This window comes from Lasioglossum baleicum, chromosome 8 (assembly GCF_051020765.1).
Source record: "Lasioglossum baleicum chromosome 8, iyLasBale1, whole genome shotgun sequence".
Classification (NCBI taxonomy): domain Eukaryota; kingdom Metazoa; phylum Arthropoda; class Insecta; order Hymenoptera; family Halictidae; genus Lasioglossum; species Lasioglossum baleicum.
Window position 1 is genome coordinate 745,134 of NC_134936.1, and position 13,311 is coordinate 758,444.

General features: G+C 38.6%; 1 protein-coding gene across 1 annotated transcript in view; it reads right to left on the reverse strand.

Moving 5' to 3' along the window:
• Positions 1-4,120: 4,120 nt before the first annotated feature.
• The window catches only part of LOC143211245 (dynein axonemal heavy chain 5-like), a 179,722-nt gene continuing 170,531 nt past the window's right edge, over positions 4,121-13,311 (reverse strand). Inside the window, exon 7 of the mRNA XM_076428729.1 lies at positions 4,121-5,086. Coding sequence (XP_076284844.1) covers positions 4,199-5,086 — 888 coding nt within the window. The 3' untranslated portion in view covers positions 4,121-4,198. The remainder of the gene's footprint in view (positions 5,087-13,311) is intronic.

Consider the following 13,311-nt stretch of genomic DNA (forward strand, 5'->3'; position numbering starts at 1 on the left):
ATTTTAACGAGTAGGTAGGTTCAATGTCGTCCACCGATTTTTTAAACATTTTCACCTCGCTGGGGCCCCAAATGAGAACCAAGGTATGCATGCGTTTGTCACTTGATACGAGACTGTCGCGCGCCTGTCTGACGTACGCAACGTATACTTTTGTTAGAAGTGTTGCAGCATTTTAGGTGGATTTTTAATTGTTAATAACTAAATAACGAAGCCGAAATCGCAATTTTTTTATTCTTCATTTTCGTCTTATATTATCGTTGAGAACCGCCCCTTAAATTTTCTCCCACCTGTAGGTAAACACCCTGTATATGTAATTGTATATTGTATATCCCCTTCATAAAGTTCAAACCGAAAATCGCGTTTAAAATTTGTATACAATGATGTGTATATACATATATACAGGGTGTCCCAGAACAAGTGTCGTTCCTTGAAATGGGAGGTTCCTGAGACCATTGTAAGAGACATTTTCCTTTGCACCAATGTCAACTTTGTTTAAGAGTTATTAACGAAAAACACGGACCAATCAGAGCGCGCCCTGGCCCGGCGCGCCGAGCCGCGCCGGCAAGCGAGTGTCGCGGTACGGCGCCGTGACATCGCATCGTGACGGCGCGGCGGCCCAGGGCGCGCTCTGATTGGTCCGTGTTTTTCGTTAATAACTCCTAAACAAAGCCGCAGTTGACATTGGTGCAAAGGAAAATGTCTCTTAGAATGGTCTCAGGAACCTCCCATTTCAAGGAACGACACTTGTTCTGGGACACCCTGTATATGTATACATATCCCCGCGAACGCGAACGTAGGGAATCGGAAAAGACGCAATGGCCACCGGTACAAGCGAACGCCGGCATGGCAACCGCGAGTACAGGTGTACTTACATCTAAACCGTTATCCTTTTCAAACAGCGAAAAGTATACATTCGGCAATAACATATTCGTCCGTACCTCGTACGATCGAGACAAAGAACTTCACGGTTCACCGAATCCCTATGGTCCGCGCTCCTATTATAAATAAGGCGGAATCGCGCGAATCGCTCTCTTCTAGTTCCGAATTTCATACAGTTCAGACTCTCTTCCAGTTTCGGAATTCTGACTATCCAGTTCTCTTGCGTCTTCAATCCAGTACAGTTCAATCATTTTCTCGCGTTTTCGGACTCTATTTCAGATCACTCACGATACTCAGGTCGTATTGCACCTTACCATTTCTATACTATTTCATTATATTCATATATCATTTGATTCCAAATTGTTATCAGAGCTTGCTCGTAGATTATTATTACATATTTACAGTTATTATTCTTGTGCTATTTTGTTCGTACGAGCTTGCTCGCATTATTATTCAAATTATAATTGCTATTCTTGTGCTATTTTGTTTACACAAGCTTGCTCGCAAGCCGTCACCAGATTTGTTTCACGAGTTCTGCTCGCAAATCATTACTTTGTATCTATTCTGGTTCATTATACCTTGTTTGTTTAAACCTATTATTTCGCAGCTTTATTCAGCAACATCCTGCTCCTCGATATCTTCCACTTCTAAAGTGTCGTTCCCAGTGACCGGTTAAAGTGATCGCGAAAGTGAGTGTGCGCGTGGTGTTTCATCGGGTTGTTCGACTCCGACCTGTTCCGCAAATTCCTTAGACTTCCTACGTCCGTTCTTCTAACCCTAAAATTGGTGTTTCAATCGTGTACGTCTGAGCCCAGAGGGTGCTCGGTACCGAGAGAACACTAATTCCCTTCGATCGAAATCTCCTGTCACAAATCGAGCAAACCCACGCGTTCGGACGAGTTGCACACACCCGGATAGTGACACTTCGACCACTGGGAACCATCACTACTACCGCGACGCGTGTTAGTTCTACGCGGTGTTCACGACGGACGACGTCCGTCTCGGTTCGCAATTTATCCTCGTCTCCGCCCTTTTAACAACAAACACCGGTATCGGGTCCCTGATCAGACGTGGACGTTACGCGCCATTTGGATCTAAGATCGTCTTAATAAATTACTCGGTTGCGTCCCCGTCCGGCCCGCTCCATTCCGTCGGACCGTTCCCGACCCGGGACGTAACAATAAAAATTTATTTATTTAAAGATTGTTTAAATTATAAATAACGAAAAATAACTACTTACATAATAAATATATAAGACCGAACTGACCGAACACAATACAAAATACAAAATGACAAAACTGAAATCCGGAACCGAAATCCAGAACCGAAAAATAACAGTTACAGAACCAAAATAATATCGGTTCTCCAGAACCGTAACCGATATAAGCCCGAACCGATATTCTCGTAACAGTTATAACATCATTTCGGTTCTTCATAACTGTTTCGCTCAGAACCGGAACCGATATCATAACAGTTTTCAGTCTCTGGTGGGAAGGATCCTTAGAGCACATCAAAACAGACAGCTCCTGGGAGAGCCAAGTGCCCAGGTCGCCTGGTGGTGGGGAGAGGTACCTAAATGTTCGCGTTGTGCCTTTCAGATCGGTTGCGCCCGACGGAAGGTTAAACTTTTTATTTTTGAAATATTTTTTTCTCTGGAATTTAGTTTTCGAGATATTCCAGGTGGTCAGGATAAACGTCCCACCCTGTATTTACGATGTAGTATAATAGAGAAGACCAAGTTTGAAAAATAAATATTGTCAAGCACGATGCGGCACGGGTTTCCATTGTCCGATCGAACTAAAATTTTGCACATACCATTTTTTCACCATGTGTTACGACTTACAAGGAGAACCCCCGCTCTGTCCCTCACGGATTTTGTTCAGACTTTACAGAGTTATAGATCTCGTTCCCCTGATTACGAAAATACCCCATTATAGGCGCAGACGCTCAATAGTTTTCAAGATATTTGCAATTAAAGTTTCATAACCGTAAAATATATACAGTTTAGTTCAGATTTTTACCAAGCAATGGTATGGCGTAACAGCAGCGAGCTGAACTGTTACCGCAGGCCCGGGTTCGAATCCATTCGTGGTAAATTATTTTTTATTGTTTTTTTTTCATGGAAAATGCATTTTCAATGTTAAACAAATTTTGAATAAAATATTTTTATTCGCTAAAGGACTAATTGAAAATGATACTTATCATTTTATAGAAGAAACACCAGATCTATTACTACATATACAAAAGTTAATAATTATAAAACAATAATAATATTAAAATAATACATAACACACACAAACAACAAATATAAATATGAATACAAATACAAAATAGAATAAATGCAATGAATAGTAATCAGAGCGGTTAATGTGGCTTGCCATCACGCTTCCTGTAGCTTGTATAATATAAACAATATACGTTACGTAGAGTACATATAGAAATCAAATACTTATAATTTTTGTTATGTGCAACAATGGTATTTATTTTAAAAGACAGTAATGTTAGTCGACGAAGATTTCGGTGTAGAGATCTATTGGCTACGATCTGGCAACGAGCTATGGGGCTTGCGCTCTTTAGAACTTTCGGTAAACTGTTGACGTTATCGTGAGATTTGATACTAGCTCTGCCTCTTGCATCTTTCAAATTCCAAATGCATATTTCGTTCGTCAGTCAGTTTCTTTTTATAGTCGTAGCATTTTGTGTTTTGTATTTTTCATATTTATTCCATTTTGTGTTTTGTATGTGTTGTTCTTATATTTGTTGTTTGTGTATTATGTATTATTTATTATTATTATTATTATTATTGTTTTATAATTATTATCTTTTGTATATGTAAATATGTAGTAATAGATCTAGTGTTTCTTCTATAAAATAATAAGTATCATTTTCAATTAGTCCTTTAGCGAATAAAAATATTTTATTTAAAACTTGTTTAACATTGAAAATGCATTTTCCATGAGAAAAAAACAATTAAAAATAATCTACCTCGAAAGGTTTCGAACCCGGGCCTGCGGCGTAACAGTTCAGCTCGCTGCTGTTACACCACACCACTGCTTGGTAAAAATCTGAACAAAACTGATATTTTACTGTTATGAAACTTTAATTGCAAATATCTCGAAAACTATTGAGCGTCTGCGCCTATAATGGGGTATTTTCGTAATCAGGAGAACGAGATCTATAACTCTGTAGAGTCTGAACAAAATCCGTGAGGGACAGAGCGGGGGTTCTCCTTGTTAGAGGGATAAGACCAAGAAAATTAAAAACAAATGTTTGGCTCCTTTAGCTATGGATCACCGTAATGTGCTCGTTAGCTGATCAGTTACAACCATTGAGGTTGCGGATTTGATTGCTGCTGACGGTTCCCTCTTTTTCCTGAAATCCTACAGCATAAATATACTTGCCCGCTCAGTGATTTTTGGCACAATTCCAATTGCTCTTGTAGATGCGGTAAAAGTTGCTTCAGCAAATCGTCCCCTACGCAGCAAGGTACCACGCCCGGGGTCTCGTGGGCTCTTTGCATGATCTTCTGCCAGCTTTTATCGATTTTGCTAAATCTCTTCGCCTCTTTCGGTAGCTGCTTCGCGATATCCCCACCGACGAACACCGCCTCCAGATACACCCACATATTCTGCACCAGCAGCCATCTTTCCAAAATCTCGTTAGTATTCGACAGATCCGTCAGCCATTGTTGTATCTGCTTGCGGAACGGCGCGTTGTACCGGTTCGACATTAGAGAGCCAAGGACCATCAAGCTGTCCTCGAGCTGACCTATCGTCTCTGCCGTGGTGTCTCCTCTCAGTAACAACTCCCCTCTGTTGTTGAACGTCATGAATGTCAGTTCGTGGGATGACCACTCGTTTACGACTGTGCGTAATTTCGCCTCAATGTCCTTTTCCTTCATAGCCGAGATACAGATGTCCTCGATGTCCTCTTTGTACTTCAACAATGGCGCCTCGAGGATGTTCTTCAGACAGAATCCCTCGTTTTCAAGATCGAACGAATAGCCTGTCACTTCCACGATTCTGTGCCAGTGGCGCGGCTTCATGGCTTTGTTGGCCATTAATTCGAGAAGGGGACACATGTCGTTGAAGTCGTCGATTGTTTTTTTCAACGCGAAGAACGCCGGCCACTCTTTCAGTCCTTTCGGCAACTTGCGGCACCGGTTTTGGAATTCCATTAGCTCGTTATTTATATCCTCGATATTTACCTGAACAGTATAAGTACATTTCGAAATTAACCCTCTTAGGACCTAGCAAATCTTTTCAGTTTTGGCTAAGAATACTGTAGAACAGGCATGCGCAACTCGACGGTTGGCGAGCGCGACCTCTCGCCTCAGCTCGTGAGCCGAGTCCTGAGCTGGCTGGCACACGTCGGGTGGGGAGAACTGCAACAGTATGCTTGTGAACTTGTGCTACACTCACATGTTTAGTGATGTGGTAGCTCGTTAAGATGGAAACTGATAAGAAAGGAGCTCGACCAATCTGAAAGAGAGGAGGAAAAAGGAAGGAGCGTTTCGTCCTAGGCCCGCTAGAGCTAGAGGACTCATCAGTAAGGCTATATTCTAGCGGGCCCTGCCTTAGACGTTTGGGATGTCGGAAGGCGGTTGAGGACGGTATACAGGGTGTCCCAAAATTCGTGAAAATTCCGATAGGGGGTGGTTCCTGAGACCATTTCAAGCGACATTTTCCTTTGCAAAAATATTATCCGCGGCTTTGTTTAGGAGTTATTAACGAAAAACACGGACCAATCAGAGCGCCACCTAGACGCGAGTTGGCACAGTCGGCCCGGCGCACAGTGGGTAAAATCGACGTTCTGGCTGTTCACGGGCTAAAAACTCAAAGTCCTCATATCGATTTTTAACGAATGCACAATGTTTCTTAAATGTCTATTACATTCGAAAACGATAATATTAATTGAAGCTATTAATAACTCTCGTTACAATAAACGTTCACAGATCAAACTTTTTCAGATACGATTTATCGCCGAAAAAATTCCTTGTCTTCATAATGATGTCCTGGTAAACCTACTGAAGATTAAGTGACCAATTTTTTTTATATGAAGAATGTATATCTATGTTGAGAACGCACCAGGAACTAAACATCATTGTTCATAATTAATTATAAAAAAAAATATTTAATCAACTAAGGAAAATTGTCGAAGTTTTTCACCTTTAACAAGGGATAAAGTTGTCATGCCCGGGGATTCCCATGTTCTGACAAAGTGGAACATTTTCGGCAAGATCTCCTCTAAAAGATTGTGCAAAATTTAGATCCATCATAATCCATCACCCGAAGTTATGATAGTTTAAAGCGTCGCGTGACACGCGCACAGTGGTGAGTTCGATCGAAATCGTGGCCAAATTATTCATTATTCACACGAGTTTTCAGACATTTCCGGTGGTGTGACAAAAAAAATGTTTCATATAAAAAGTAATCAGTGCACAGTCTTCTACAAATCTCAATACAAAAAAATTCAATAATTTTTTTTTTAATAAAAAATTGTGGTCACCTTGATTATTTATATATAACTATACATTTTTTACTCAATAATGATATAGCTGACGCCAAGACGAATCCAACGACATATTTAATGTAGTCTTTATGTATTGAAATAATGGTGAAATAGGCGTGAACACCCAGTTTTCAAATATTATTCATTATTCACACGAGTTTTCAGACATTTCCGGTGATGTGACAAAAAAATGTTTCCTACAACAAGTAATCAGTACACAGTCTTTTACAAATATTAATACAAAAAATTTCCAAAAAAATTTTTTTTCAATAAAAAATTGTGGTCACCTTCATTATTTATTTATAACTAAATATATATTTTGTATTCAATAATGTTATAGCTGACGGCAAGATGAATCCAACGACCTATTTAATGTGGTCTTTATGTATTGAAATAATGGTGAAATAGGCGTGAACAGCTAGAACGTCGATTTTACCCACTGTGCGGCGCGCCAACTGTCGACTGGCCGACTGTGCCAACTCGCGTCTAGGTCACGCTCTGATTGGTCCGTGTTTTTCGTTAATAACTCCTAAACAAAGCCGCGGATAACGTTTTTGCAAAGGAAAATTTCGCTTGAATTGGTTTCAGGTACCACCCCCTTTCGGGATTTTCACGAATTTTGGGACACCCTGTATATACAAATCATTGAGGAATCGAGTACTTGCGGGAAAGGTCTTTAACTACCTGTCCCTCTTGTGGCGCATGTAGGAAGTTTGGCCGCCACAGTGGGTTCCCTTACCATACGTCCGAGCTGGGTTTCGGTATGTAGCTCTCGGGGCTACGAGTTGTGCATGCCTGTTTTAGAACAATGATGAGCAACTCACGGACTGCAGTGGGCCAAAAGTGAAAACCTAATACTACACGCGGGCCGCAACGAACGCAATATTAAATATTTTACACTTTAACGAATGTATTGTTTTAAGACCTAGGCACAGCAAAAGTACCAGCGGATTTTCGATTTTGGTGGTTTTAAATTTAAGTTCGCTTGTACTTGATCCGCCATGTCTTTGCAAATGATTAAATTTTAGAGAATGTTTACTTGCATAATGTCGTTATGCATAATGTTGATATTATGTTTCTTCAACACAGATATTGGTAAATGCTACGTTTAGGGGAGGAAGATCGGATGACTGTCATGTTCCCTTGCACGTAAAGCAGGGAACGTGACCGATTTCGCACCCGTGACGTTCCTGCCTCACGCTGAACCCGGTCGCCGACCGCTGGCTACCATGCTTCCCCTTCCCGTTCACCTACTCACAGATGGGTTTTGGGTCTTACTCTTTGTCGCTGCATAAAACAACCAGTGGGGGTTCCTTCAACCCCCGCAAGATGGATAACATTCTCGCTGTAACAAGTTACAGATCTAAAGATAAAGAGCCCTGCAGAAAATGCTGAAAGCGGAATACGGCTTCCTACCAGTGTCGCCAGTTGAGGCAGAAACGTGCCTCAATTACTCTCCTCCTTCTCCCCTTCCACTATCCTATTCCAGCACCATGCGTACACTTCAACGTCCCCCACTAAGACCGTAGATCACGGTGCCCGTGCAGTAGACTGGACTGGTCATCAGAGAGGGGGTACTTGATTCCCCTCGATTGCTGGCGACCTGGCGACACGGCTTCCTACACAAGCAACGATTTAGGAAGTCGTTCCAGTAGTGGTCTGACTGGAAACCTGTGCGTGTCTCTAGCACGGTGAATAGTACAATCACTACTTCCCTGCCCCGTTCAACATCGTCGGAATGACCAACAACCTGCCGCCATTCAAGAAGAAGAATATCGTCGGAAGACAACAAGGAATCATCGCCACTGCCACTGCCCTCCCTTGGAAACTCTATCTGTAACTCCTCTTTCGTTATTCGCTCATTAATTAACATTTAGAAGCATCCCCTTTCGTTTTAGAATCAACTCTTTTCTTATTTTATTAACTTTTCTTTGTACTTGTATACAGGGTGTCCCACGCAACTGGAACAGGCTGTACTATCGGGAATAGAGGAAAATGTTATAAGAAAAAGTTGAATGGCATCGGACGGTGCATACTACTCAACTAGTTTTATGCACTTTTGTACATCGGTGCATCAGGAAAATGCAACTGCACTTTTTTTAAAAATGGAAACCTACATTTTTGACTGCACCTGTCAATGCAGTTTGTTGTGCTCTACATAAAAATACTAACATATTTATGCCCGAAACTTATTCGTTAGGAAGTTATCGACGCTAAAAGTTCTCTGATTTATAATGGAACATAACGTAGGTACCCGGAACACTTGCCGAGGCCGAAATAATTCAGTCAACTTTTAGCTTCAATAACTTCTTAACGAATAAGTATGTTAGTACTTTTATGTAGAGCACAACAAACTGCATCGATTGGTGCAGTCAAAAATGTAGGTTTCTATTTTTAAAAAAAGTGTAATTGCATTTTTCTGATGCACCGATGCAAAGAAGTACATAAAATTAGTTGCGTAGTATGCACCGTCTGATGCCATTCAACTTTTTCTTATAACATTTTCCTCTATTCCCGACCATTTAGGAGGTACAGCCTGTTCCAGTTGCGTGGGCACCCTGTGTACCTCCAGAACATCCTTAAGTATTTAATGAACTCAATTAGACGTATGTAAGCATGTTGGTCTGGGTTAGGTTTGGTAATTCCAAACCTAAGTGTGATATGATAACACATGTACCAAATCAAAATGCGGAACATTGTAAGCGTAGTCGGGCCTCATTGACGGTTAACAGCCGCCCCTCTCTCTCCTCACCATCCTAACCACCAAACTACTTGGGCTATAGGTACCTTTCCGAGATTCTGTCTATGATTCTGTATATTTTAATTACTGTTCAGTGACAGCTTGTACGAGAATAAAGTGTACTTGTAACCTAAATTTAACAAAAGTTTTTTGCAATTATGTCGGGAACTGAGTCCGGGTGACACGTAGTTGTACAGGGTGTCTCACGAAATTGTTTCAGGTCATAACTCCGTTATTAATGCATTTACGAAAAAAAATCAAGGGAGAAAGATAAATGGTTTGAAGAATGCTACATTCGTAGGCCCTTAGATTAGTTTCCTATTCCTTGGAATGATACTGAAAATATTTTATCAAAATATGAGTTATAAACACATGGATGGACGGATTACACCCTAGTAGCACAAAATATTGTATACACATTCATGTACTATTAAATAGAGATCCAAGCTGTTTTTAATATTCAAATATACGTACAATATTTATTTTACATTACGTAACAAATTTTTTTTAAATGAGCAGGCAAATATTCTTTTTTAAATATAAAATGAATTTATATTTAATATTAGAAATAGAATATTTTTTTAAATATGCAGGAAATATATTCTATGTTTATCATGGAAAAATATTTGTTCCAGAATATGCTGGAAGGCAAACTAACCTTTCATATTACGAATGAAATATTGGTTTCAAATATTAAATAGACATTAATTAATTAATGTTCTTATTATGTGCGACAAAGTTGTTGCAGGAAAAAATAATCATAGCTCTTACGTCTTACGCAATGTGATTGAACTGTAAGATTAAAAAGTTCGTCATAAGTAGCGTTCCTTCTCGAGAAATTTTATAATTGGTTATTTCTTCTTTCTCGAGAAATTACAGTATTTCTCGAGAAATTTAAATTTCGGAAAATTCTTATGGTTCTTATTTATTTTATAACATATTTTTGGAAATGAACAAATACCTACAATAAGGAGCATAATTGATTCCACACACTTTAAATCAGAACAACTTTTTTATGAATGGACCAAACGACTTCAATTTCTCTGTAAGGCTAGAAGAATTAGTTTAGTAAATGATGTGTACAAAATATGTTGAAAAAATGCATATGGTCGGAATTGTGAAAAACAATACTAAAAATTGATTTGTACAACGCTTTTAGCTGGTCCAATAACGAAAATTTAAAAAATGTCTTTTGTCAACTGGTATAAATTATACATATACGCTCTGAAATTTCATTGAAATTGGATAATTGGTTTACGAATTATAAACGATCAAAAGTGGTAAAAAGGCCGAAAATCTTGAAGTTTTTAACACTTTTGATCGTTTATAATTCGCAAACCAATTAACTAATTTCAATGAAATTTTCAGAGCGTATATAATTTATCCCAGTTGACCAGACACATCTTTTGAATTTTCGTTATTGGCCCAGCTAAAAAAGTTGTAAAAATCAATTTTTGCTATTGTTTTTCACAATTCCGTCCAAATGCATTTTTTCAACATATTTTGTACACATCATTTACTAAACTAATTCTTCTAGCCTTACAGAGAAATTGAAGTCGTTTGGTCCATTCATAAAAAAGTTGTTCTGATTTAAAGTGTGTGGAATCAGTTATGCTCCTTACTGTATGTCCTACCATCAGTCAAAATATGCTACATTTTATTGTAGGTATTTAAATATCTCTGTTACTTGTGATTATACGAAACAATGTCGGAGAAGAAATGTGCACTGTTCAATAAGGTGAATATAATGGCAAAATAAAAATTTTTTGGAAATCATATTTCGAAATTTTAAGGTCATCGTTATTTTTATTTAAAGGAGGTCATATAATTATTCTATATTGCTATTCAACAGTGTGTCATGTTCCATAGTTAAGGTGAATTTCACAATTTTCCAAATTTCCAATTTAAGTGCGCACGTCATCCTTTCATCCGATCGACATCAAACTTTGCACAAATTTTTTTCTCATCTAAAGGAACAATACTGGATAGTTGCGTGCATATTGGACAGGGATAAACATTGAGTTAATGTTTCCTGCGCTTTCCATAAATATTATCAACGATATTCCAAATATCGTAAGTTCTCCAATATTTTGTTATTTCATTAAAAATTCTCGAGAATTCTCGAGAAATATAGTCTTATTTCTCATTTCTCGATAAATCGAAAATGTCGGGCAATCAGGAACACTAGTCATAAGTTGAGTAGGAAAACTAATAAGCATCTTCTTCAATAAAGACAGGTTTTGAAAATGTCGCGAGAACCATTAATTTTTTTGCTATGGTACCCAAATAATTTTTTACTTAGAATGAACAGAGGAATCGATTAGTGCAACAGAAAATATGCATTTCTATTTAAAGAAATGATGCAATTGCTAATTGCACATGCACAGTTACACCTAAAAAATATCTAAGGGCCTGCGAATGTAACATTCTTCGAACCATTTATCTTTCTCTTTTGATATTTTTTCGTAAATGCATTAATAACGGAGTTATGGCCTGAAACAATTGCGTGGAACATCCTGTATACATAGAGAAAAGTTGTTGAGAATGTTGGTCTCTTGACAACATGTGTCAAGATCATTTGACCTTGAACGTAGCCCCAAAACGTAACATTTACCTGATATTTTTTATCGATAAACTATCCATGTTCATTTTCAATTTTGAGTTTTCGAGAATCTGAGCTCATGGCAAAATAAGAAAATACTCGATCGTTATACGAAGAATGAGTTTTCTGTAGGCATGTGCGGGCCGCCCGAATAGTCGGGTTGGGTCGCAGATAGTCGGGTGGGCTCGATTTCGAACGGCCCGAGCGTTTCGGCCTGCCCGGAAGAGTGACTCGACATCGTCGGGCGGGTTCGGAAAGAATCGGACAAGTTCGGGCGAGAGACATATCTTGCGAGATTAATCTCGGGTATCGCGATAACTCGGTCGCCCGAACTTGTCCGATTCTTTCAGAACCCGAATATCGGGCGGCCCGCACATGCCTAGATTTCTGACGTAGTTCAACGACGACTGTCGAATACTAGAAAAAAATAGCCGGGAAGTACAGTAAAGTCCTAATCTAGGTCAATTCTCGGTTCCGTGTTCTAACATAGATCGGGACTGGACACAAATGTTTTGTGCTTCGTCGATTGTGCGCCGCGCCAAACGTAGGAAAGGACAGCATGTAAACATGGACTTCGCGGCCGAAGGCGCAACAAAAAATAGCGTATCGGTGAGACAATACTAGTGCATTACTGAAACTTCTTTATTTTTTACTAATATTTAATGAAATTTTACCAATATATCTGCGACACTTTAAAATGACACCAAAGAAGAGATAATTTGACCCATATTTACTGTACATGTGAAGTATAATTTATAATGTATCATATATGTAACATATGCTATATACAATAAAGTATAAAGTAGAAAGCGGTCTGACGATCGCGCGCCGATTACTAGATGACAGCACGGACACAAGGATATGAATAAAAAAAAACAAAAATCGCTAACATATATGTAGAAAGTAACTCAGAAAATTGCGTACTGTAAGTAGGTACGCCACGGGCAGCTAGTGAAAAATAAAGATGTTTGGAATTGGATTAGTAGTGGTTCACACCAGAGTTGGGCAAAATGTAATTTCAATTACAATTACAATTACTTACCAATTACTGTAATTTGGAATTGCAGAAATACAATTACAATTACATGTAATTGTAATTGGTAATTGCAATTACTTGACGAATCACTGTAATTGTAATTGTGGTCCGCAATTACAATTACTGGTTGAGCGAAAGTAATTGCAATTCCAATTACAATTACATGTAATTGTATTTCTGCAATTCCAAATTACAGTAATTGTAATACTAATTGAAATTACATGAAATGCAAAGTCGGGGTTTTTTAGTAGTCAAAATCGCTAGATAAAAGATCAATCTAGGCCATTGTTTGCCTCAAAAGTCCTTCTTTTACGTTTCCGAGCAATGGTTTTGCAATATTTGGCTGCATGTTGCCCGTCAGACAGAGATGGGCAAAATTTTTATTTGAATAAAAATTCCGGGTAATGAATAAAAGATACAAAATTTTTATTCTTTATTCGAGGGCTTGAATAAAAAAGTAACTATTATTCAAAAATTATTTGAATAATTTTTTATTCGCCGAGAATTTATTCAAGCTTTGAATAAAATTTTTATTCTTTATTC